This window comes from Acanthisitta chloris, unplaced genomic scaffold, assembly GCF_000695815.1.
Source record: "Acanthisitta chloris isolate BGI_N310 unplaced genomic scaffold, ASM69581v1 scaffold9367, whole genome shotgun sequence".
In the NCBI taxonomy this organism is placed as follows: Eukaryota; Metazoa; Chordata; class Aves; order Passeriformes; family Acanthisittidae; genus Acanthisitta; species Acanthisitta chloris.
The window spans coordinates 1-27,277 of NW_008680918.1; the positions used below are offsets into that span (position 1 = coordinate 1).

General features: G+C 39.3%; 1 protein-coding gene across 1 annotated transcript in view; it reads left to right on the forward strand.

Moving 5' to 3' along the window:
• Window positions 1-312: 312 nt before the first annotated feature.
• The window catches only part of ZSWIM8 (zinc finger, SWIM-type containing 8), a gene marked incomplete at its 3' end in the record, with an annotated part of 54,733 nt that continues 27,768 nt past the window's right edge, over window positions 313-27,277 (forward strand). Inside the window, exons 1-3 of the mRNA XM_009077898.1 lie at window positions 313-490; window positions 24,118-24,271; window positions 25,457-25,551. Of these exons, the coding sequence (XP_009076146.1) occupies window positions 313-490; window positions 24,118-24,271; window positions 25,457-25,551 (427 nt within the window). The remainder of the gene's footprint in view (window positions 491-24,117; window positions 24,272-25,456; window positions 25,552-27,277) is intronic.

The window sequence follows — 27,277 nt, forward strand, 5'->3', positions numbered from 1 at the left end:
GACCTGCCCTCCGCCGCCTCGAGTGCACCTTGTGGACATAAGCATTTTTAAACTTTTTAAAGAACTTTGTTGTTTTAGGGATTTTGTTTTTGCTTTTGTTTTCCACCCCTGGGATTTTTACGAGCTTCCCCTCAGTTATTTCCTGCTTCTCCCACCTCCGACAGCGCTGACTTTGTTTTTCCTGGTACTGTAGTATGGGGAGCGAATTAAAATCGAGATCTTAAGTATTGCAGGAGCTCTCAAGTCCGTTCACCTGTTAACAGTGAGCAGTGCTGTTTCTGTCTTTTCCCCCCACGTCGTCTGTCGGATGTGATGGAACTCATGTTCGCGGAGTGGGAGGACGGGGAGAGGTTCTCATTTGAAGACTCTGATCGCTTTGAGGAAGACTCTCTTTGTTCCTTCATCTCTGAGGCAGAGAGCCTTTGTCAGAACTGGAGAGGATGGAGGAAGCAATCGGCTGGACCCAATTCTCCCACTGTCAAAATGAAAGGTGAGGTCACCTGGTTTCAGTGGGATGCTCTTCGGACTCGTGGAAGTTGTGAGGCGAGGGGGAGGTGGTTGGAGAGGAGATCTGCAGAATAAGTGTCAGAGCAGCAAAGAGAAGTCACGTGTAGGATCAGTGTCAGGACAATTTTTGACCAAAGGTTGAAAGTTCATTGGGGATCTTAAGACAGAGCTGCCTTTTGGGTTGAGTTTTCACCTGCATGTGCTCTGTGGTGTTGTAATGCTGCTCTTCTGAATTTGTGGGCTTGCTCTTGGAAATCTGAAAACAGTTTTCTGTAAACAAATTACAGACTTGGCTGGGAATAACTGTGGATAGGTTCCCACATGCTTTGCTTGAAGTGCACTACGGTTTCACAGAGGTTTTTGTAACTACTATAAAATTACTCATGCAAAGCCGTGTAAGCCATCGTTATATATAGCAGTCCATTTTCCTTGTCAGTTTCTTGACATTTCTCTTTTTTCTCTGGTAAATTAGCTCTTTTTTTTTTTTTTTGTGTGATAGTAGAGTGAGAGGGCCTTAAGGCTGTCAAAGAAGGCAGCAAACAGCAGTGTGTCTGCTTCAAGAGTTTTCTCATTTCCTTTCTGTTGTCAGTAATTTATTTTTAACAGCAGACAGGAAAATAGGTAACAGTCATTACAATTTAGTTATCATACAGGTACTAGTCCTTTCCTTAATTTTAATTTTTTTTCCTTTTAGATAAAACTTAATTTCTCTTTTATCCTATTGCACCATGACCCTGGAATTCAGGTGGTGTGTACACCAAGCAGAGCCAGATACACAGTTAACACAAGTTACACAAGCCCTTTCTGCTCTTCGTTTTCTCTCCGTGCATTTCTTCATTCCAGTGTCAGTACTTTTCCTGTTATTGTTGACCTTTGTGACCATCACCTGCCTCATTACTATCTCCCTATCTGGAATGGCAAAACTTCATTCTCTTCTGAATGTTGGGCCTTACACAAACAGAGAATGCAATCAATATTGAATTGTGCTGAAATCTGGCCATGTTGTGCTATGGACAAATGTTCAGTTGTCACTGGTTTAGTGGCAGAAAGTACACTTTGCATTAACCATAGGCTTTCCAGAGCAGCTTAAGTTTTACATTTTTAATAAATTTGAGAGCTGTCCCTAGTTCCAGGTATGTAACCACCTGTGTCTCCTCACAAGCCAAGGTTGGAGTTGACAGCAGGGTGGAAACGTAGAAGAAACCTAGCCCAAAACAAGGGAGAGAGAGAGATGCTGAATACACGTCAAGTTGGATAGCTCTCTTGGATCCTACTGCTGGGATGCATTGGTTTTTAGTATGGAGCATTCTGCTGGTGTGAAGAAGAGGGAACAGTGTTGGTGTGTTGTTAAAAGCTATGAATCCTGAGATGCAGAAATAAGCATTGGGCATAGGGCAAAGCATATATACTTCATGTTTGTCTGCAAGTCTTATTGCACATGTTGACTTGCTGGAAAGGAGCTGAAGTTTTGAAAACATACTGGCGTGGAAATGAAGATATCTCTGGTTTGGCTGAGGTGTATGAAGTTGGTTTGTATGGATTTACAAGTCAGACTGATGTTTGCAAAGGTGATTGTTTTTGTTCAACTTTAAGATGCTTTTAGCCAACTTTCCTCCACTGGTTCAGTGTATGATTGTGTGTTCTTCTGGGTCTTGACCTAGTTCCTTTAGCTCTCTTGATGGAATTAAAAGCAAGCAGCAGTTGCTCTCTCTGCTGTCATCCACTTATTGCATTAAAATGAAAAATCACTTCAGCAGAGTGTGCATTTTTGCAATCCTCAGTCTCTTTTCTGACGTGTGAAACACAACAGCTAACACTATTATTGTGATAATTGCAGTTATTTACACCGTATTGAGATGGTGCTGTTCTGGGTTCTGCAAACCTGCAAAGGCCAGGCTGTATTGCTTGTACCTGGGTCATATGTTTTAGGTTTTATCTGTAGAGAGACTTAATTCCTTTGTAGGAAAGTTTTACTTTAACAAGAAGGATATTCTGAAAGGATCCTGCTTTAAGGCCCTTGCTGGAAATTCCCAGGTTCTGGTCAGAGCTATTTTGGGAAGTATGTGAACATGGATTTGCTGCCTAAATAATTATTTATCCACTCTACAAAGTCACATATGATATTACCAGTATGAAGCACTTGCAGGTACTTTACTGTACACAGTGTGTGGCCAGTGACTCTGGTCTAATGTGGGATCTGTCATCATCTGGAATCTCCTTGGATTTCAGAACTTCTGTACAATTTTATTATTTTTAATACCTATTTTTGGCAGTGTTTTTTAGTCAGAAAAAAATTGTATTGAGAACTTGCTGTGTCCTGAGGTTGTCAGTTGTAGTGAGCCTTCTAAAATGTGATAATTCTAAATTAAGCTGTGTGTTTTTATTTCCAGAGTTTACCATTTTGCTGTGTTCTGTGATGTAGTTGTCTATGCAAACAAAAAATGAGGTGAGATATTAGGTTATTCTGTGTTAAATGCTAAGAGAAACCAGAGGAACTGTATTCTGTTAGCCTTTTCCACCAGTTTGGAACTCAGCCTGTGTTTTGGTTTGGAATCAGACAAGTTATGCAATAGAAAGGATTTCTAGCTTTTTCATTTGTTTTCAGTTTGCCCTTGTGAGCTTTCAGTTCTTCATTAATTAGTTCAGAGAGAATCCCCTGAGACTGATGAAAGTGCTGTTGGCTGGGGAGTCCTCTTAAACAAGCCAACTACCTGCACACATACCAATTATGGCTTTCTTGGTTCTTGCAAGGCTTTATTTACTTCTTGGGTAATATTATAATTATTATGCCTGCTGTAAATGTAACACTAGAGCTTGGGGTAGTTTGTTGCAAATATGCACAGTATTCACTGCAGTGGGTCACCAAAAAGGTGAGTAATTTACTTGTCAGTCACTCTATCAGCTTGCTAGAAAGATGATGGAAGGGGGAGAGAAATGTTCTCTAATAGAATCCTTGGAACAGATTTCCCTATAAAATCATGTATTTTAAGTAGAGAAAAATAGGCCTGTGATTGGCTGATTTTTCTTTTTTTCCCCTCATTTAATTTTTGCTATGGTAAAGTCCTCTTATAGTCTTCTTTTATTACACTCTAGCAAGGAGTTTTCTCCTTAAATGTAGAATTGCTAATGTGAAGAGGGAATGCATTGTGTCCACTTCATGGATGCCCTTAGATTTTGAAACTACTCTCCATCTCCACTGATTCACCTGTACTGAAATCCGGGAGGAAGCTTCAGCAAAGCATGCCAGTTTTGGGAGTACCAGGAGTCCTGTTGTAATTCTGAGCATTTGTTTTAGGAATGACTACTTCTCTCGTTAGACACCTTGATTGCTTGCTTTATCCCCTGTTTTTTATTAAATTTGGAATGAGGTAATGCTTCTAATACTTTGTCATTGCCTGTGTACATCATTGGCTGGAAGCTTTCAGCTGCACATGCAGACAGGGAATTCTTCTCTGAAGTGAACATGAATCGATGTTTTGGAAAACAGTGTCCTTGCAGTGTGTTCAGAACCATCTGATTCTTCGAGTTGGTTTATGGCTCCAACTCACTTTCTTCCATATCAGATTACATTCCACCAATTTGTTACCTCTCCACCAACGAATGCACCCACTTGCCTTTTCTCCACTTTTCTGGGCAGTCTTTTCTTTCTCAGAAACCATTATGAGAGTCACTGCAGTCTCTCATTTCCCTTCTTGCTTTTTAAAGCGGTTGTATTTTTCATTGGTAATTGAAATCAGTCTAGTGTTTCTGCAAATGTTTTGTCATCCATTTTCTTCACCTAAGGATTTTTGTGATAGAGGTTTTAAGAGGGAACGTTCAAGTACACTCATTATCTCTTCAAACCCACTGTGGCTTTGTTTCTTCTTGAAAGCTTCTAAGCTCTTTCCCACCCTCAGTCCTTTCTATTTCACAGCTTCTGAAGCATAAATGTTTACCAAACACTTGAGAAGTTGACATAAATACTGTAGGATTGCTAAAGAGGGTGTTCACAGTATTTTTACTCAGTTTGTATTTATTCAGTCACACCGGATTTGGTTGGAAGTGTGCTGATGGGTTGTGTTGAATCTGTTTTCAATAGGCAGCTAGTGAGAAAACTTGATTTTTCTTTACTGTAAGCTTGAACCATAGTATGCTGTAGTGCAACCCCACACCCCAGACTTAACTAAGAATCTTTTCAGGAAGTGCTCTCCTAGAAAACATTCTCCTTATCCAGCCCCAGATAGTTTTTTCTTCTCTCAGACTGTCAGGAGTGCCCACAATGTTCAGTTCTGGGCACAGTGCCTCAGAAGTACAAGCTGTAGAGAGAGAATCATTGGCAGAGAATATGCAGAGCCTGAGGTGAAGCTGTGATCAGTTTAGAGATCAAAGTCTGAGCAGTGTCTACACTGGTAAAATGGCAGTGACTGATTTTCATTAATTTATATAGACAAAGAATAAATGGCTTAGAGAGCAACAGTTCTTCCTCAGGATTGCCAGTAACTAGTAAATTGAAGTGAACCCTTGTTGAAGCAGTAGCTTCAGAACACAGCAGGAGGAACGTGCAGTCTCTTTCAAATTCATACTGTGCTCTTCAGACTCTTGGTCTTTCCGGAGGAGAATGTTGGTGTCATCCAAAGTGTGTCCTCTCCTTAGCCTAGTGAGGTTGGAAATGAAGACTCTGTGGTTCACTGCTGTTTTGTTACTATTGCTGTGTAATATGAAATTACATCAGATTTTTTTGTTTCTAGTTTACTTGTGCCTCTGCTGTTCAGAGGGAGATTATGCAACCAGCTCACTCTTCTGGGAGGTACAGGTGTAATATGTCTTGTTGGTTGTGTTTTTTAATTTAGCACAATACATGACAAATCTGGTTGAACTCAAATATGTTGTAATATATCCAAGTTCACTGATAACATTAAAAAGCTAAAACAGTAACTGTTGAGCTAAAGTGTTATATACCTCCTGACCGAGTTTCTTTATAGAAGCAACAGAATTCTAAAAATATAAGTGTTGGTGAGAAAATGTGGCAAGTGGTTATAAAATAAGCAGAGATCGGGTGACCGTAGAGTAAATGTAATGTGAAAGTGAAGGCTTAGCTGCTAGTAGAAGATAGGTTTCTCTGTATATTTTGTATTCCATAGCTGATGATTATTTTGACCTGCTGCGAAGCAGAGGCAAAACTTCAAGTTGAGGAAAGGATTTACTATGTTGTAATATAAAGTATACAGGGGACATTGATTCTTTGTTGCTTAAGATACCACAAAGAAGCTCCAAAGTCAGAGGTTTGTCGAGGCTGATTGGCATAATTAAATGCACTGTTTTAGAGCTGGGGTGCAGATTTCAGAAGTGGTCTAGAAGTTTTTGCGGAACAAAAAGGTGGTTTCACAATGCATTCATACCTCTGTCCTTCTGGAAGGAGGACAAATTGAATGACTTTGACAGGTTTGTCTCTTTGTTTGCATTTTCCTGTGCCTTTCTGTGATAACTGAATATACCTCTCTCTTCAGGAATGAGTACTGAAGAAACCACATAAAGAATCTGTCAGAAAAAGATACTTTTTTACTACTGATATTTTAAATTACCAGTCCAGTTTTAATTCTCTTGTGGTCTTCCGGCCTTTGCCTTTAGTTAGCCTTCACTTTCCCTTGCAAAAGGTCTTGCGTGTTCTTTGCCTCATCTTTCTACTCATCTTTCTTCTTGGCTTCCATGGATTTTTCTTTTTGTGTGTGTTTTTGCCTTCATTTCACCTTGAGGAGATCCCTGTGTTGCTGAATGACCAGAGATCACAGATGCTCTCTTTACATTTCAGGCTCACTGAAGCTGCAGGGGTTATTCTCTGTGGCATGTTGACCTCTGGGGAAGCAAGGATAAGGTTGGATCCTTGACTCTGGATTGTGCTCTCCCTTTGTTTCCTATCCCTTTCTTTATCTCCACCCCTCTCCTTTTTATTTTTCACCTCTTTTTCATTGCTAAAAATTTTTTACTTTTAATTTTATTTTAATCTTTATTTTTTTACTGCTTACTTTTATTTTAATCTTTATTTTTTTACTGGTTGATGGCTAGGTCTGTCCTGAGGTGGAAACAAAGTGAAGACAAAACGTCTCAGGATGTCTCTCAACCTACACTTGAGGTTTGACAAGTGTGGTTATCTGGGCAAATGTAATTCTGCAATGAAATGCAAGTGTATTTTGATCACTGAGTATTTTACTCAGCACATGTTAAAACAACTTTCTTTTTTTAGGCTTAAAAGGCTTTTTTCCATGCTTAGAAGTACTGCTTATGTCACTGCTTTGAATGCTAGTGCCAAAAGTTGTTTTCTTTGTTAAATTCATGTGTTTGAATTCTATATGATTAGGTGCTGTAAGCAGGAGGAGTAGTCAGGAGACTAATGTTGTGTCAGCCACTACAGAGCACCTTGTGTTTTGAGCTGTGCTGCCTCTGTTTACCTGGGGTCACCCATCAGTGAAGCAGTGTGGAATCAAATAGAAACAAAAATTTCTGCAGCTTCTGGAGTGTTGCTGATAAAGGCCAGGAGTCCAGATGTTTGGTGTTTTTCTGATTGATTATAAAACATGTAGGAGAGGATGACTCTGAAAGATTTAAAATGAGAGCTTAGTTACTCTCAAGATACATCTTCATTTCTAGGCAGATTATTCAGTTTCAGAATCTGCATTTTCTGGGTCTGCTTTTTGCTACTGTTCTGCAACATGGGTGAATCTTTGTTATTCTTCACTTGACCATTAGAGATGTTTTCCTGGAGTTGCTGAGGTCAGAAAGTGATGGGAAATTTAAAGAAGCCAGGCAGTCTTGCTCCGTAGGTGGAGGTGTCCTCCTAGCTTCATGAGCTGTGTTGGGCTGTTGGACATTCTGTGCTCCTCTTGCTCTGGTTTGCTGTTGCTTCTAGTCATAATAGAGTGACATTTGTATGTTGGAATAGCCATCACTTAAGTGTGATTTAATATGCAAGTTTACAATTTTGGAGGTCCAGTTCGGTTTGAGGAATGGCAACAAAGCCATAGCATAACCTGTATGCAGAAAAAGAGCACCTTTTGTACAGCCTGTAGTTCTTGTGTCTTTAGTGAGAAAAGAAGAAAGGAGAAGTGAACTGGTCAAATTTAGGAATGACTGTTTATAAGCATTAATATACCCAAAGTAAAAATTATTCAGCATAGGTGTTGTGGAAGTCAAACTCACACATTGACTTGTGGCCAGGCCCTTCTTTTCCCCTCTGAAGTAGTTCATACTCAAATCAACCTCTCTTTCACAGTCTTTAAAACAAACATGCAAAAATCCTCTTCTCCCACCCCAGTATACCTTTGAGGGATCAGGAATGGACATCAGTGGTTTGAACAGCACCTCTTATGCCAGTTATAAACCAGGAGCAAAGACCATCTCCTCTTATTTATTCTGTGTCTTAGTCAATACACAGTACTTCGTTACATGGGAAGAAAGGAATGTACACTTTTGAAATACATTTTACATACTTTAACAACCTTCTGGAGTAAATGTCTATTTAGAATATTGATAATTAATTTGGGAGATTTTGTTTGCTTTTATATCTTAAGTAACATTTCCAAGGAGTCAAAACCTATTTATTCTTTAGTTCTTAATGATCAAAGATGTCTTTAACATTTCATTGCTCCTTTTGGATCAACAACTTATTTTTGTCAGCTGTCTAATTGTAAAGCTGTAAAGCAGTTATAAGAGTAATACAAAATAGTGTCATGGCTAGAAGTTGTTTTTTTCAACTTTATCTTGAAGCACTTCGTTTGTACTAAGCCCTTTCCCCCTTCCTCCTGTTTTGTAACACCCCTCTAAATGTAAAATTCAAAGCATGTGTGTATAAACCAGCTAAAATATTACATCTAGAATTTTGTTTTTTAAAACATTCAAGAGCAGTGATACAGAATATGCCAAATACTTAAAATACCGATTCTGATTTCAAAATACCATATCACACATTTCTAAGTTATCCACGCTGAAGCTGTGCAGTCTCCAGCAATGTGTATGGGGTTACCAGTCAGAAGATTCTCATACTTCTTATAATTTGTGTGTTCTTTGATACATCCTTTTATATTCGTTTCGTTGCCTGTAGAATGGCAGTAATGTTTTGGCAAGGCTGTGGGTAGCTGTGTAGCATTTTTAATAGAAAAGGCTGAAAGTGATGTCTTTGAGCCCGTTTCTTGATGATGCTTTAAACATTATGGGCAAGGCTGGTGGAAACTTTGGTCTTTTGTTTAGTTGATCTATATTTGCTTCCATACAGCTGGAAACCATAATGCTGTCTTTGAAAAGAGTGAAACAAAGGAGTTCTGTCAGGCTGTGATATACCTATTAATTAAAATCTTCTGGAGTATTCTGGAATAGTTTGAGAAAAGCAATGCTGTGAAAAGTACCTGGTTTTAATAAAATGCTTAAAACTAAGGAGAAAATGTCAGCATTTACCAGTATCAATTAGGAGAAGGCTGAACACATTTAAGATGGAAAAAGCAGTGTTGATTTTTCTGTGTTTACCTAAGTCTCTACTGATGTGTGTGGAGAAATATTGGAAGTTAAGACATTTTCTTTCCATGGAAGAGGAAAACCTGAAAAGATTGCAGGAACAGTGTCTTTAAACAAAATGTTAACATTCTCATTCAGCTGCAAGAAAAGTGTTATTTCCTGATTTCTCAGTGACTTTTTGCCTTTCTTTTGTCTGCTAGGTTTAGCTTGTGACTGTGAGACATAGTACGGCTTTCAAGCTTGTTTTTCTTGTGAGATAAGTATTGGCATATAGAAGAAAGGGAAGGGATAAGTGGATAAAATAAAGGGAGGAAGAAAAAAAGTCTGCCCTCAGAAGAAAATCTGTCTCGTTGTGGGAGAAAAGCTGGATGCTGGAGGAGAGAATATACTTGAGAGAATGAACAAGAGTGAGGTCAGAGACCAAAAACAATATGGAAAAGAAGTCCACATTTTTTTACAAAAATATAAATAGGTAGTATTACCCAGAATTAGTCTGGAAGCAGCAAGAGTCTTTATAGGAAGGCATCTAGGTGTATTTTTTTTCTCACAAGTTAAGACACTACTGTGATGACTTGTTGAAGCAATAGACAGGTGAACACCTGGGCTGTTGATTCCAGCTTCCTCCTCTGTTCAGACAGGTGAAAAATTGCTATCCAGAAATACTGGTAAACATGATTGATTAATTGGTGAAGATACGAAATTGAAAACACCAATGTTTTAAAATCCAGTTAGAGTTATTATGGGTTTTTTTCCCCAGATAAAGTAGTGGAAAAAGTTAATTGCAGTTTTTCTGTTTATTGGGCTTGAGATCTCTATAGGTGCTGCTTTGAGCATGTCTCCCAGTCAGAACTGAAGAACAGGTTAGTTGACCTTAATGTAAAAGTAGTCAAATTACCATCTAGACTCTTTCTTAGATATATTCATTAAAACAATGCCTACATGCAGCCAAGCCATTCTTACTGGCATCTTGTCAATATATGTGACAAAAAGAGATTCTTTGTTGAAGTACAGAAATGTTGCTGAACCTGTGAATATTGAGTACTCTATGACCTTATGGATTCTGTCCATGTCTTCTTCCTGGTCTTTGTAGGATTTCAGGATTACTCTTCTCAGTATGTGCTCCCATTTGCCCAACTTTGTGCATCAGCAACTGGGATTCTTTAGACCTATCCTTTAGTATTTTTATTTTCTTTTATAATATCCCTGTGCTGCAGTTCTCACCTGGTAAATTGGTATGTGTGTCATCCTTCGGAGAGTGTACCAACATGAGTCCTTGTTAGTGCATGTTAGAGGCTAATTGAATAGCTTGATGGCAGCTTGAATGCCAGAGTTACATGGTTTTAGGAAATGATTGCTGGTGTAAAAATTATAGGTAAGAGTTTGACATTTTAGCTTCGTGGTAGTCCTGCAGGTAGTATGTAATTAATAGGTGTACAAATGAAATGACTTTTTCTGAGGCTCTAATACCTTTGTGAATTCTATAGAGCATCATTTAGTAATTCTCTTGAGCTATTTACAGTTCCTGTTGCATATTGCATGTAATTCCATTTTCTCCCTCATATTTAGGTCAGTAAATGCTGAGATGGGAAAAAAAGGGAAATGTATCTGTAACTTTGTTTACTTGATCTCCAGGTGAAAGCATTTGTGAGTTTTGTATGTGACCCAGAATGCCTTTGCAAGTTTTCTTTGACTACTTGGTTGCATTTAAAGCAGTAGTGCATGGGGTCAGCTAAGCTGTTTATCCTTCTCAAGGGCAGGCAGTTAGTTTTGCTCGTCTAATTATGAATAGGAACTGTGTTCTATGGATATTTTCAGTAGATGGTTGACTTTGCTTCGGTCTTGTGATGTTGGAGAGATCTTGGGAGATATTATTCATTTGCCTAACCAGATTCATGCAATGGCCTGTAGTTAATCAGTGCCTCACAGTTTTCCAGTGATGCTTTTGTTATAACTTTTGTGCACAGAAAATAATAGACATGCTTGTAAATAATTCCTCTGTAAACATTGTGTAGCTGCCTGCTTAATTCATATATTTCGTTGTACCCGGTTTTATTTCCCCCCTTTTGTTCTCTCTATAGGTGATGTGAGAAAAATGGAAGGGAATTTATTTCTTGTTAGAATAGGAACTTTCTCCAGCTGTAGGGTATTAACAAATGATCAGATGAATGCTTTACTTTGAGTGAGAGGAAATGTAATTGCTGTGTGGTGAGAGCTTATGGAAGGCTCGGGACTGCCAGCGTTGGAAGCCTGGCCCCATAGCCAGGAGTTCAGGTTGGAGACTGCTGTGCTGCACCTTTGAACTGCAGTGAGAGAACCTGAATTGAAGGACATTGCTGAGTGAGCTCCCATAAAGCCACAGACTTGGGCTTAGATTTGGGGAGATTGTCACAAAACCAAAGGAGATAGAGAGGAGTCAGCAAAAGTATTTAGATATCTAATCTGTTTTGACTCATGTCTATGAGATAGATATTTAAACCTCTCATGGCTTCCCATTGGTGATGTTAAGAGGTGGTGTCTTCTTTTAGTTCCTGACAGATGTTTAATTTTTTTTACCCTAGAGGTGAGAATGCCTCATCTTTTATCTATTCTTTTCAGACAATAACTTTCCCATCAGCCCCCAATGGAATTGGCCCGATCTCGTGCTGATATGCTCAGTAATGCAGCTCTTCAGTGCTTGCCAGTGCGTTTGTTTGGAGGCCAAGTGATACTGCTCTGGGATTTATTTAGATGCATGAAAAAAAGCTGGTTAGAGATTAATTTTGCATGTAATACTTAAGGATGGTTACTAATGGTGGAGAGCAGCACATTAAATAGTAGAGGTTGCATGGTGTTTTGTATGACTTCCTTTTGTGTCTGAAAACATATCAATACTTCCTGATAGAGATTGATTCTCAGCTGTGATACAGTCAGACTTTTTGATTTATATTTATGTTCCATTGTCTACATTCAGAAAAATATCTGGTCCCTATTGATCTTTGTCGCTTGTTTTATTTTTTGTAGGCCACGCAGATAATATTGAATGCTGAGCTTTTAAAATACCTTGTGTGGGGCAGAAGTGGGAATAACTGGTAATACTGAGCCTTGCTTTGAGGAGGCAGGAGCTGTCTGATGTCTGTGCTCTGAATGCACAATCCTGGTTGTGCAGTATGCTTTCTGCATGGGGTGAGAGGGCAAGGAGTAACAGTGCAGGGGAAATGACTTGCCTGAAGCTAATCTGCTTCATCAGCTGTAGAGTTATTCTGAATGCAAGCTGCCCAATTTGTCATGAAACCTTGGCCAGCACTGGCATGAATACAGTGTTTTGTAGCACTGTCTGTCTTGCTTTACAAAAATCTGCTGTTCATTTTAGGATTTCTAACAGCTGTTGGTTGCTTGCCCAGGCTGCTCTTTTTGTGAAATCAATTATTTTTTTAGGGAGGGAAATGGAAGGGTGTTGGGATTAAGAATTTTCTTGTCTGAATTTCCAGTGGAGGTTGTCAGGTTGTGAATGCTGCATTGCCTGCCTAATGCTGGTATTACAGTTTTGGGATCTCAATCATGTTAGAGTGGGTGAGAGTTGAGGTAAAAAAGCTTACTGACATTTTGCTCTTGAGATGCAGAGTTTATGAAGAGACAAAAAGATCTATTGGCACAAGGCATCAGCATGACATTGAATATTCCAGTATCATCAGCACAGCCGAGTGCAGATTTTCCCAGTTGCTGCATAGGAGAAGCAGTAGAGTTAAATGGAAAATACACCTTTCTGATCTGGATTTGACTTGTGTTTGAAGAGGTCCTTACATTTGCTCAGAGCAGATGTTTTCTGTAGGTACATTGTACGCACTTGCAGCAAGGTCTTACGTGAACCATGAGGCAGAACTTGGGTGAGTAGCATCTTAGGGCTTCAGGTTTATTGATGGAGGAATGTGCTGGTCTGTCTGTCCCAGAGTCATGAAACCAAAGCATGGATTTTGGTTTCATCTTTTTTTCCCCTTCCCATCAGATATATTTTTGTTACCAGATATAACTTGTAGCTTTACAGCTTTTCCTTGAACTGAAGTTCTGAAGATGTGATTCAAGTGGTTTTCTTTGTAGGGACCTGGTTTCTAATATAGTAAGTGTGGTAGCTATGATGCTGTAAGGACATAAGGAAGACAAGTTTTGTAAGGAAAGAAGGGAAGTCTGCTCCTCAGCCAGCTGACCTTTGGAGTGTAAGAGTTTTCAGATGTGCAGCTCCTCTTCTGTCTGCTAAGAGGGATGATTACACAGCAGGTTTATCTACTTGGCAGTTATAATTTACTTGGGCATGTTGAAATTCTTTAGTCGTGTTTAGTAGTGGTGAAAGGAGGACTAACTAACATGACAGGGTGGTTATTTTTCTTATGTACATCTCACGCTGCTCTGAAGAGAGGATTCCTTCACACTTTTTTGCCTCCTGGAGTGTTCTTGCTGACACAGGGAATCGCAGATGAAGCTGAGAAGGGTAGAAGGAAGCAGGTGCTCCAAGAAAGTGTATTGAGAGGTTTCTCTCTATCTTCACATTCTGTAGCCTCTTGCCGTAAGGGGCTGTTTCTTGCATCATTTTCTGAGAAGTTCTGTAGCAGAATGCTTTGGCCTTTTTCTTCTGACGTAGCTCTCCTCAGCCATACTGAGCACCCCAAATTTCCCCTGGTGATGCCAGTACTACATTATTTGAGTAAACCATAATTTCTCCCTGTTGATTAAGTTGTGACAAGAGTAGCAGTATCCTGACTGGCTGTTGCTGCATATTGTTGATATGCATTGCTGATATTGTTGATATGTTGCAATGTTGCTATCTTGTGGGATGAAAGAATGTTGCTGAATCATTTTGTGGAACTTTCTGAACAAAGTTGTATTTGGATTGTCTGGCAAGGTGATCCGAGTAGCTGTTCTGGCAGTCAGAGGACACTGGATTGTCTTCCCATGTGTCTCAGGTTCTCATCTGGTCTGGCACGGGACTGGGAGGGCTGATTATCAGGGGAGAAGCCTCATTTGGTAAGTGTGCAGGAAGAAAAAAAGAGTTAATTACTGCACAAATCTCCAGAAGTTAGTGAAAAGAAATTGCTGCGTGTATTAGTGTGTGCTATGCAGGCTAACATAACAACCCACGTTACTCATCTGGGTCTGCTGCTTGTTTCACTATTGTTTTAGCTTTAAAAGGACAGGCACTGGAAACTAGAGCATCTCAAAGAAAGCCTTACTGAGCTTACATTATGATCACTTTATGCAGCAATGGAAGGTTTTGCCACTGGTAGAAGGTTTTTGCTAGCAGGAAGAAACGATGAATTATTGTAGGGGCAGTTAAGACATGGCTGTGGGATTTTTGGCATACTGGTTTAAATTCTTAGTGGGTCAGAACCCTTGGACCTTAAACATATATCATGCATCTTCTAAGTTTTAGTTCTCTGATCAGTTTTGCTTAGCATTATAAAGCCTTACCAGCTTTCTTTTATTTTGGGCTTTTTTGCCTCATGCAATCTTGTGGAAGCATCACCAGGAATGGGCTTGAGGCTGGAACACCTTATGATTTAAGAGATGTAACTTTGAAAATAACATAAAGATAAATAGATTTTAACACAGTCTAGTATGGAACAGGAGGAGTTGAGCTGAGTAAGTGGGATTGTTCCTCTGTTAGGCGCTCAGGTCATTTCTCAAAAACTGTTTTGGGATGAAGTCTCTATGCTTGATGTTAGCACAATGGTGATGCCATTTCTCCATAGGTGAGCAAAGTTAAGTCAGCTGGTTTTTGGTTGGGTTTTTTTCTAGGTCTGTATGCACCCAGAGAGTCAGTGTAGGAAACCATCATGAATTCGGTTTGTCAGAAATGGGTTGTGTTGAATAATTCAGATGACCAGAAGGGAACTTCAAGACTCAACAGGTTTAAAATTACTGACACTTGAAAAAAACCACCTACCTACTCATCCCCTCTAAAGTCCAAAATAAATAAATGTATTCTATTCTGCAATTCTACAGGGCTGGTGTGCAAATAAAAAGCAAGTATTGTTTTGCTGATGTTTTGATGTATGTTAAGGCCTGCCCTTATAGAAGGAGCTAATTCTTACTTTCTAAAATATCTTAATCTTGGAGGTCATGATGTCAGGAGATACGTGTATGCAGTCAGCCAAGTGATAGTTCTCTCATTTTGAAGGGTTATCTAAATCCAGCAACAAAAAGATAGATCGAGCCATAAAGTATTTTGACTTAAATGTATGAGCTGTTTGTGATGCAGTGTTAAGCAATTTTCAGAAATGGGAATTTGATTCTGTACTATGCCTTTTGCTGTAGGTGGGAAAGACTTTGGGGGTGAATTGGACACTCTCCTGTGATGAAACAACCCTTTTTGCATTGTATTTTTTTAAGAAAGCCATTGTTAAAGTGTTGTGATGGTTGTAACAGAAATTGTGTAGTAATAGTTGCTGCAGTTTGTCAGTTAAGTGTAAGGTTTCCAATTCTGGACTGTAATCTGCCCATCTGGGATGTGTATTTTTAACGGTTTGTGGCTATGAATCTCATCAGTCTTATCCAGTAAATGCTAATGAAAAAATTATGTTGCTTATTCATCTTCTCAACTGTTTTGTACATAAAAATGTCATTCTGTGGCTTAGGGCTGATGTAGGCTTCCCCAAATTCTTCTTTTTGCCTTCAATGTGGTCTTACATCTCTGCATTTGCTACTCATTGGCATTATTCTCAGTGTCATTTCTCTGCTGCAGAATGTTTATGGGATCCAGATAGAGTTGTATAACTCTAGTTGAGGAAATAAGAGGTATAAGAACGTCTTGTAAACACAGATCCCATTAGGGTTTTAGTACTGTTAGTAAGCTTACGGGGGTAGTAGCAGTGGAGGAGGAGGAGGAAGAAAATGGCAAACAAGAGAAGCAGATTTGTTCCAAAATAAAAAATAAACCCCAGCATTTTCAGTTAGAAGTTCTTCACTATTTCCAGGCAGTAAGAAGAGTAATGTGCAAATTTAATGAATTAATTACATGGACAGAAAAATAAAACCAAATAATCCTGATAGTTCTCTTTTGTTTGCTTTATCCTGTGTGCAAATAAGTGTACTAGTGATTCATCTCTTGATTTGTTCTCTGGAGCACTTGGCTAATTTGTTGCTCATTTAGTTCTTTGTAGGGCTATGTTCTCAGTTTTCTAAAAAAAGTATATATGTGTGTGTATAAATCTTTTCATTCTCTCAGGATGAGAATATCATCCTGCCATACAAGCCCACTGGAGAAAAACATAGTTTTAGAATTTTTCCTGTGGTTATCTTTGCCTGAAATACTCGAGGATTGCATTACAGTGCCCTGTCCTTGCTAGTTTTGCTAGATCATGTTGAGTTGCACTTGCCTGTTCCGAGTATGTGGATGTTTTAAAAGTACAGAAACATTGAGAGAAAACAAAACCAAAGGAGCCCTCAAGTCAAAACGTTCCCCTGATCTGTTTTCTGAGCAAACTTGATGAACAATCAATCAGCAGCAGCATTTGCAGCATCCTATCTCCATTGCTTTATCCCTATTCTTGTCTAAACCTTGATCTGTCACAGAGTGTGAGAAATACACAGTTGAATTCCACCAAAGGCAATTGTTCTCCATTTGTTGCTGCAGCTGGCTTCGTGAGTGCTGAGGTGTTTTGCAGGGAACTGGTTTGGAGTGGGTAACACCTGAGAAACAAATAGCTGAAATTATTCTGATTCAGTACAGCAAGTGTTCCAGAGTCAAGGAGTTGCTATTTTCTTAAGATTGACACTGTTTGAATAGTTGTGGATCCAGGAACCTGTATCTTTGCTGCAGTTTCCTTAATCTGTAAAAGAAAATTAGACTTCTACTTTTTAGCAATACTGTGGTTTGCCTTGTGTTGTTTTTTTTTTTACAAGGAACTTTGTGGGTTTTTGTACCCCTTGGATAAAATGGCATGGAATTATTAATCTCAAGGAGGGGAATTTGAGGCAGAGCTAATTGAAGACAGCTGGGAATCAGTATTTGAATATTGCACTGTCTTTAGCTTTTCAGATACTCATTCTGCATGTAGTCAAGCTAGACTACAAATGGGTGCAGATGCAGCTCCTTGTGTCCATTCAGCTGTCAGGTCCTGTTGCAGAGTCTTGGTTCAGTCCTGGGATCATCACCCCATGGCTAGACACTTTGGTTTCTTCTCGTGTTGTATTTGGGGCAAGAAAGTTCATTCTTGGTGCTCGTTGAGTGCTTGGCATGTTTGCTGGGCTGCCGTAAGAGCATCCAGCAGCTCCAAGTGAGCTGAAACAGCCTGTGATGTGTGTGTATGTATGTGTTCACTTTGAACACCACTGGGACCAGCTGTGTGATTTGAAATGATTGTCCACAACTGAGAGAGTGATGATCTTTTGAAGGGAAGTTAATTCCTAATTGTAAGAATGAGAATATAGGCCTGAATGAGGGCATCTTGGGTGAGGTTCTTTATCTCTTACACCTTGTTAGATAATCTGCTCTTGGTGTATGTCTAGCTAATCTTTCTTTTGCTATATCTTCAGAGCTGTCTCAGTAGTCCATCTGTGAGCCTCTGCAATGGAAGTTTCTCATGCTGTTCTATTTAGTTTGCACTCTTTTATCTCAAATCCTCTCTCCCCTAACTTTAATCCATTTTGGCATGGGTGTGTAAAGATAAATATTTCTGTTGTTTTAAGTGCATGTATGTTGCCTCTCTCTCTTTTGCATGCTTAAAATTATGTTAGCTATTTCAATTGTTTTTTTTAAATGTTAAGTGTTTAGTTTCCTTCTGGAGCTTGGTGGTTGTGGCTCAGTATATGTTCCAAGTAAAGTCTTCATATGTTCCGAGTCTTAAAGGCACAAAGTAGATGCAATATCTCTTCTACTTAGGTGGAGACCTTTACCTCTTTGAAGACACAGCTGTCCTGTTCGTGACGGCATCATGAAGCTTACATTTAAGTGTGCTTAAAGTCTGATCAGGGAGGTGATTCTGCCCCTGTACTTGGCACTGGTGAGGCCACACCTTGAATACTGTGTGCAGTTCTGGGCCCCTCAGTTCAGGAGGGATATTGTGGTACTGGAGCAGGTCCAGAGAAGAGCAACAAGGCTGGTGAAGGGACTCGAGCACAAGTGCTATGAGGAGAGGCTGAGGGAGCTGGGGCTGTTTAGCCTGGAGAAGAGGAGGCTCAGGGGAGACCTTATGGCCCTCTACAACTCCCTGACAGGAGGTTGTAGTCAGGTGGGGGTTGGTCTCTTCTCACAGGCAACCAGCAGTAGGGCAAGAGGGCACAGACTCAAGCTCTGCCAGGGGAGGGTTAGCTTGGCTATTAGGAAGAGATTTTTTACAGAGAGAGTGCACAGGTATTGGAATGAGCTGCCCAGGGAGGTGGTGGATTCACCATCCCTGGAGGTTTTCAAGCTGAGACTGGATGTGGCACTTAGTGCCATGGTCTAGTAACAACAGTAGGATTGGACTTGATGATCTTTGAGGTCTCTTCCAACCTGGTTGATTCTATGATTCCTTTTTGCTGTCAGACTGGGCTTTCCATGCTCTGGGGTTTGTGTGGGGCCATCATGTTTTGAACCACTTCCAGCCTGGTTGATTCTGTAATCTACTCCCAAGATTGTAATCTCAAGACTATTCAAGGATTCCATTATAGATGTGCTGTATTTTTTATTAGTGTTACCTGAAGTTTAGGAAAGTGTATGGGGCAAGTATTTGTTACCCATGTCACAAGTCTGTACTTGAAAGCCACAAAGCAGCAAGTGGACAGAAATGTACCCTTACTGCTTACATAGTCTGCAAAGGTACAAGGTCAACACTTCTGAAGATGTTCCCTCTTTGACTTTGTAGTGCTGGGACCTACATGGGCAAAATGTTAGTGTAATAGAAAGCCAACTGGTGGTTGTGGTGGTGTCTGTGACCCATTGAATCAGTTCTGCTCTTAATTAGTGCCTCTTTGAAGAGGGAACTTAAGTTCATGTGCCTTGTGGATGGAGTTTTGTATGAGAAATGCTTTGAAAGGAAGCGAAAGTACCTTATTTTCAGGCTTTGGCAAAATACTTCTGTTACATACCATGCGCCTTATCCTCAGTTCAGGGGTGGATTTTGTTTGTTTTTAAATAGACATGTTGCTTTTTATAGGCTGTTGATTACAAGGTGAAATGGAAGAAGAAAAAGAAGTATAAGTAACAGCCTAAAAAACCTGGATATAATTTGTTTGAAATAAAAAGCAAAATTTTGATTAAAAGACTCATGTTTCATTTTGCAATGTTCACTTTGGGAAACTGTTTTTTCCAAGTACCTTCAGAGCATTCACCTTCAAGTATAGAGTTCAAGGCAAAGGCGAAGTTTTCTGATGTTTCTTGCCAAGTTTGAGACCTGAAGGAATATATTTCTCTGACATGTACTTCTTAAAGACATCAACCCTGAGAATAAATTTATAGAATGGAAAAAAAGAACAGGAGAATAAAGTAAAACCAACAGCAGAATTTGGGAAGGATATGTCCAGAAAACAGACATTTCTGAAGAGTTGATTTAGGTATGTTATGGTTAAATGTAGTGCTTGCTCTGCTTGCCCATATTTGTGAATTCTCAGCACATTTTGATTTTAAGGGTTGTTGGAGAGACAGTATATCACTGACTTAAGCCAAGGGGCATTTTACTGATAGGCACTTAAATAAAACAAGCAGAAATGCTCTAAATGCTTCTACGGTAACAAATTTATCTCTCTACATGGTAAATCCTGTAAAAAGCAATGTAATATTTACCATTTTTAAAATGAGGTTTGTGAAACTAGTTTTAAACTTAACCCCCTCATACCTCCTATGCTGGTCAAGATTGCAGTCTGCGTCTTTCCTGTTAGTTTTACTGTTCTTCTCACTTTAACTTTTGATATCAGAGGTGCTTCACTTAATTTTCTTGATCTCCTTGTTCTGTGTGTAGCTGTGTTACTTTATTACTGTCTGTTACATTTAGGACTGAAGCCAGCGGGAAAAGTGAGGGGAAAGGTGAGATGGGCACCAGAGATTGCTGTAAAATCAAAGCTGTAGACTCATCTCTAAAACGATAATACAGCCTAACATGCCATTTTTCTTCAGGTATATATAGCAAAAACAATGCGTCCTGTCTTTGCACTGCTTATCCCTTGCTGTGAGATTTGTTCACTTGCATTTCTATTTCTTCAGTTGTATGTATAGTTTATTTTTAGAGATGCGTGTCAAATGAAAGTAGCTTGGTGGAAATAATGTGATTAGATAACAAATGCATTCAGTGTTTAGCCCAGTTGGTTTTACTTTATGTTTAGTAACTCTTTGGTATTCTCATGGCCCCTATTTTGGTGATTATTCAAGCAGTTTCTTTGCCATTTGTCATCATGGAAACTTGGTTATTGTACTGAAGGAGGAATAGCTCAGTTTGAACACGATCTGTTTTTATGAATAATTATTGGCTGCAGCTGATTAGAGCCTATATTGCTTAACCTTCCCTATATTAGGGAAGGTTAAGCAATTCCTACACATCTCTGTGTCAGCTCCGAAGTTGTTTCCACTGGTGAAAATGCATGGTCGTGTGCACAGCTTGTGTTGGCTGTTTTGGGGTCAGGGTTTTTTCATTGCTGTTGTTCTAACAGGAATAATTCCATCTATGCTAGTTTTAGCTGTTATAAAATGACTGTAAAAATCAAACCTGTAATTGACAAAAAAACCCCAGTAGCAAAAAGGACAAGATTGTCCTCATCAAAGGTGCACGTTCTTTGTGGCAGTAAATAGGTGAAGCATTATTTACTCAGAATGGTTTAGATATGCTCGATCCTGCTTGTTAGGTAGGAGAGATAGATTAGACAGACTCTCAAAATCCTTTCCTGACCTGGGTTTTGCTAGTCTTTTAACCTGTAAGTCAGAGTTGTTTGAGGTTGCTTATGCTCTGTGACTTTATTCTTCCAAGACTTGAAATGTTTCCTTTGTTCTGCTTGGGTCATCATGTCTGATTCCCAAGAGGAAGCAGTGATTCCTGCTAGTTTTGCTCCACAATTTAAAATTGCCTTCTCTGATAGATTTATCTTGTGAATTTGTCAACTTTTTATTACACCTTTGATTTCACTGCTGTATGATTTTATTTATATTAAGTTTGCAGTCTTCCTTCCTATACCTATCTTTGCTTTCTAGGCAGAAGCTAAGATGCTTTCTCCTTTCTTTTTTATCAGATTTTTTCTTTTCTTTTTTTTTCCTTGCTAAGAGTATTTATTGTAGAACCTGATAGTACTTTTTGTTTGTCTGGCTGATAATACCTTTTGATACAAGTAGGTCTGAATCCACCAAACCTGGATTTGTGTATCTAAAGATAAACTTTTTGAATGGATCTCTTTATTTTTAGGACTCAAATGAGAGTATTCGAAGTCTAGTTTAAGCACCGAACAGGCTGTCCAGCTGACTTTGCAGGAGGTCTAGTGGGAAAAGACTCTCTGATGCTCTGAGTCACATTCTAGATAAGGGTCTCACCTTGGCTGCATAGTGAACTGCCCTCTTGAAACTTAGGGAAGTTTAACTTCTTAATTTTAGCATTTACGCTGTGTGCCAAGTTAGCTACTGTGAATTCACTCGTCCTTAAAGTATGACTGGAAAATTATTTTCTACTTCTCAGTTATTTTCTACTATTCCTTTCCCACATCTGTTTTGCCTTATAGAAAATTCAGCATTTTAGAAAGGCATTGGTCTTACAGGTAAAATTTGTTGCTTTTTAGATGTTTTCCCTACCAGATTTTACTGCTTTTGCCTTATTCTGAAGGTGTTTAAGCTGTGTGCTGTGAATGTCTGACTGTGGGTTATGATATGCCAGATAATTGGCCACCTGTCTTCTGCTGATTGCTACTAACACAGTACAGCTGATGAATCAGTTAATGAGTTCAGTGCAAAGTCAGCCTGGAACCAGAGTTCACTGTGTAAAACTTAAAATCAAGCTGGCTGACTTGCTCTGGACTTGTGCTGGAGCAGATGAGGAGAGCTCGTGTTGTCTTCCCACTCGGAAGAGATGTTTCCTCAGAAGAGGTAATTTCAAAAACACATGCCAAAGTATTTTTCTCGAGCTGGTTTAGTTTAGCTTGAAAGAGAACAGCCACACTATGTAATGGAGAGAGTGGAGGGTGCTTGCAGTGCTCATATGACTACTCCTGGTACTGGTACTCCTCTGCTAGTACCATTGAGACTCAGTAATTGATTGTATGTGTATCCTAGTCCATCGCAACAGTAAAGTATTTTTCAGAGTAAGGTGTACTGATAGAATAATAACAATGTGTTTGCCTTTGCTGCTTTTTTTGTCAACTCAGGGTATCTTTAGCATTTCTAATCTAACCTTCATACCCAGCACCAAATCCTTGTAAAACTGAGTACCACCAGGCTGCAGACTTGCAGCTCTTGGAAAAATGTGCGGGTGTTTCACTGGGTATTGATGTCTCTTTTGAGTCTATTACCTTGCAGAGGTTGTTTACTTGTTACCTCTTTTCTAGTATTGTATAATGAAAGACTGGAATAAAGTACCTAAATACAAGAAGTGCAGTTCAGACCATGAGAAATACTTCTCCTTTCATTGTGCAGAGTAATTTCAAGTTTGAAAGTGTCTCAATTTGGACTTTCTGTGTTATCAACTGCTACTGTAGCAGCAGTGATGACATTTAAGTTGACTATGTTGCACTAATTAAAAGCAGTATATTTTTTTAGTGACTAATTAAAAGTAGTATTTGTTTAGTGACTTGATGAAAGCTTTACACCTGTTCTGGTTGTCAAAAGTGGAAATGAGATGACTTTTCTGCCACAATCTTGTTTATCTGCTCCATTTTTCCGTTGCTGTTCATTTTACAATCTGCTTCTCTCACATTTGTGAATGGGATTATAGCACTGTAAAATGTAGACTGGGTCTATAACATAGAGTAAAAGTCAGTGGTGTTGGAGAAACGACCCTAATAGTAAGACTGACTCGTATCTGGGAGAAGGGAATGCTGCCTAATGAATCTAATTTCACTGCAATAAAAAGATCATAAATGTGGATGTTTGAGAACTGTTTTCTTTCCATATTTATGCAATCCTTCCTTTTGACAGATCTGCTCAGTACTGGGGGGGATGTTGGCTGCTTTACTGTGTGCATGCACTTCCAAAACCTTCCCCTATCCTATCTGTTTCCCAACTGTTGGGACTGGAGGGTGACTCTAGGCAGATGGTGAGAAAGTGCTTACTGACATCAGGGCTTAAGTTTGCCTTTGATATGTTGCCTGGAGGCCGATGGGGGAGGAAAGCTGAGGGCCAGATTGGTTTACATTCTGGCTTCCAGTGGTGTTTTAGAAGCTGGTTGGGGATGCGAAGAGACATAACATTGAATATCTGAAACTGAATTAATTAGGCTTTTGGCAACAGGGTTTGGAAGACAGGAGAACCAAGGCTGGTGTAGTGATGGATCAGGAGGTGATCTCAGTAAAGCTGTGAGGTACTTGCAGATAAGACAATCCTGGCATTTTGTATAAATGGTAACCAATCTAGGTCAGAGCAAGCAGAAACATAAGGCTCTCATAGCCTGATGATAAGAAATCATCATCTGCACTTAAAAACATAAAAAGTGGAGTTAGTTTGGTAGAAAGGTGGTGTTTAACTGTATTTCTGTAAAGCTCTTGGTACTAGTACTAGTTGAAATTAAAAACTTATAAGTAGCTGAATACTGAATGTCAAGTCAATATTAAGGCTCCCAGATAACCTTTCCATTGCTACTTGTGCATATATACTGTAACAGTTCTTCTCTGTGTAATCTCCTGGAATTTACAGGATGTTGCTGTCACATTTTAACAGGAATGTGTGAAAAATATTTGGTTACCTTAAGTCTTGCTAAACAGCATCAGTTTTGTTAGGAGACAAAGTTGGAGCCTGCTAGGCTAATACAGCTCTTTTGACCAAGGACTGAGGTTTTTAGGAATGTGTGCCCATGCCCTAAGGGGCTGAAAACAAGCATGAAGATGACAGGCAGTTCTTCAGAAGATTTCTGTGCTGCCTTTTACAGTCCATCAAAAATGGTCTTGAGCTTGGTAAGAGAAGAGAGGAAATGGAAGAGTTCTCTGCTTCGATCCCTTTAGTCTGTCATGAGTTTTGTTCTCTGAACGGCTAATTGCATTTTGTACTTGTCTTGCTAGATGGGCTGGTGATCCCATTGGTGGAACTGTCTGCAAAACAGGTTGCATTTCACATTCCATTCGAGGTGGTGGAGAAAGTTTATCCTCCAGTGCCTGAGCAACTGCAACTTCGAATTGCCTTCTGGAGTTTTCCAGAAAATGAGGAAGATATCAGGTAACGAATACGATTTCTGTTTCATTGACGCTTAAGAGAAGATTCCGTTCCCTAGAGGAGAATTGCTGTCCATTTCATGTCCTGTTTGTTTGGTGCTCCTGCAGTTCTCATGTGTCTTTTGTAATACATGGATAGACTAATGTGGGATATGCTATGCGATGGAGTTTTATTTTGGGATGAACTGCCCTGCATGTTATGTTATTTTGGGATGAACTGCCCTGCATGTGTCCCAGGAAAAGCACATACACATCTAGGTTCTGTGTGTAAATGATAGCAGAATAAATGCACCCTTTAATTTGCCTAACAGTAACTAACTTGTAGAGTTTTGTTCATACTTCAGTCTTACAAGATGGTCTTTCCAGTTTGAATCTGTTGCTTGAGTCAGAGCTTTATCTGGACTCAGAAATTGCCAGGGAGGACTAGCTCAGTATGCTGTGCAATGTTGGTCTAAGTAGAAGAACCACAATTTGCAGAGTACATCATTGATCAGAGTGGATACAGTGAGATTACTATATTTCTTAACATTTCTATCTTACTTGTGTGAGTACAGAGTCAAAAACTTCATGCTTTTAGATCTTTTTCTAAGCTTTCCTGAAGTTTTTTATGCTATAGGAGTCCTATCCATGTGACTGTGCATTCAGAATTTTGTTGCAAAGTCGTGATTTCTTTTAGAAAGAATCTTCCTGAAAGTTGTGGGATACTTCATCTAAGATTCTGATACGAGATGGGGGAGGTAAGATCAGAAGTGCTGATGTAAGATCAGCAGTGTGGGAAGAGAGCAAGCCAGCTGGTTGTAGATGCTCATTATCCTGATGGGCACAGATATAAAAAAACCCCCATGTGAACATGCAGGTAATTAATCTAGAAGGAATTTTTACTCTGGCATGCTAACAATAGACCTCAAATTATACTGTGTATAAAAGCTTAATTTTAGGCTATGAGTGAGTTTGTATTTCAGAACCTTACGTTGAAATTTCTAAAAATGCCAGTGGCTATACACAAACCCAGTTAGGAAGAGACTAATGATTTTTGTGGTTGAATTGATTGTGTGGAAATGACAGAAGAGAGCTGGACTTCATCTTAGAGATTGCAGGATTTTTCAAAAGCCATGACAGCAAAGATTGTAGTAGTGTGAAAGTTCTCAAAACCAGACCAATCTCCACATGTTATGTCTGTCTCTTGCAGATTGTACTCGTGTTTGGCAAATGGCAGCGCGGATGAGTTCCAGCGAGGGGAGCAGCTGTTCCGGGTCAGGGCTGTCAAAGACCCTCTCCAGATAGGTAAGGACCACATCTCTGGATACTTCAGATTCCCAAAATCATTATCTGCAAAGGGGCCACAGTGCTATGACCATGTCTCAAAACAAGTTCTTCTGGCATCCCAGCTTAAACTTCCTGCCAAATGTATTTGTAGTGTCTTCAGCTAAATCCTGTGTTTATTTCGGCCTCAATCAGCACACCTGTGAAACTGACTGAAAAGCCAGAAATGTTCTGAGAGTTAGATCCTTAGCCTGTCTCAGTGTTTTGCAAAGAACTGTATAGGATGCCTTTGTCTCCATAATGCCTAAATTCCTCATTGCTAAACAGACTTTGGTTTTCTAGTTGTCTGATCAAATGAATGCCTTGCCTGGAGTGCTGTATGGCAGAGAGGAAGTTTGCAAGTTTTAATTATTCTTGTAACAAAAGAGTTGTATTAATAGCATGGTTACTCATGTAGTATTTTGGCTGATGGAAATCCCTGTTGTTGGACAGTGGATTTTTATTGCTTCTCCTACCTTATCTTGTTCTTTTTATGTTTTATGGCTATAGAAACTAATCTTATCTTATACAGAGAATTGGGCTCTGGATTTTTCATTAAATCCTTTGAAGCAAAAAAGAATATTGAGCTAGCTTTTTCAGTGACAGCTGTTAGACAGAAAGGCATTATGTGAAATAAAGTTACTAGTATGTCAAGGTGGGCCATGTCAATCCAGTGCAGATATTTTTTCTGCAAGTGTAAGCTTCAGAATCAGAATATTAATTGGCATGTAGGAACTGAGCCTGGCTGTAATAAGAAAAATGATAATATAAAAAATGTGTATAATGTTAAGGAGGGTATTTCCTACATTTTTCTGTGATGAGGGATACATACTTGTATGGCCCTTTTTAGTTACTGGCACCAGTAATACTTAACTCTCAGGGATCAGGGAAACGAATAAATTTAGGTAAAGGACCCTCAGAAAGAGAATATAAGGTACAAGTACTATAAAGGTTTGGGAAGAACAAAAAGAGAAGGAGGGAGCCATTGAGATACACAAATTGCAAGAGACTGATGAACTGTTACCTGAATATCCGGTAAAGCATCTGAAAGGATTTAACCTAGTCCAGTGTCTGCTATAATAGCAATAGCAGGAATTCTTGGGAATGGAAGTGAAGTGATTCCTAATACATAAGTTAGATGGAGTTGTCAGTGAGACCACATAGTAATTTCGGAACATCAACATCAATTTGGAAATTGAGCTAAATAGGATTAAACTGACTTGTTGAGGGCATTTGTAATCTCCCGATGTCAGGACTGAAATGTGAGAGAGGCCTCTAAGGCATCTGCTAAACTTCAGGAAGCCAAATATTTGAGAGAGAGAAAATGAGTTAAAATTCTCCTGGCTGAAAGTCAGTAATTAGTGGAAAAGAGTAGAATATTTAATACAGTGATAAGATTTAAATGAAAACTTGTTGGTAGAATATTTACTACAGAGTGATAAGATTTAAATGAAAACTTGTTTCAGTAATATATTAGAAAGGCAAGGAGGTGTAAAGCAATGTAAGTGACCAAAGGCTGGGAATATTAGTGCAAAACCTGTGCTTGGGGGTGGAAGAGAGGAGTAGGGAAAAAGGGAAGGCAGTGAGAAAAACTAGAGAGGAACTTCTCAAGTACATATATGGCAACTGGGCTTCTTGACAAAGGTGTGTGGAAGGGAATCTGCTTCCTCCTTAGTAGAGGAACTGTATCTAATGGAGAGATTTCCCC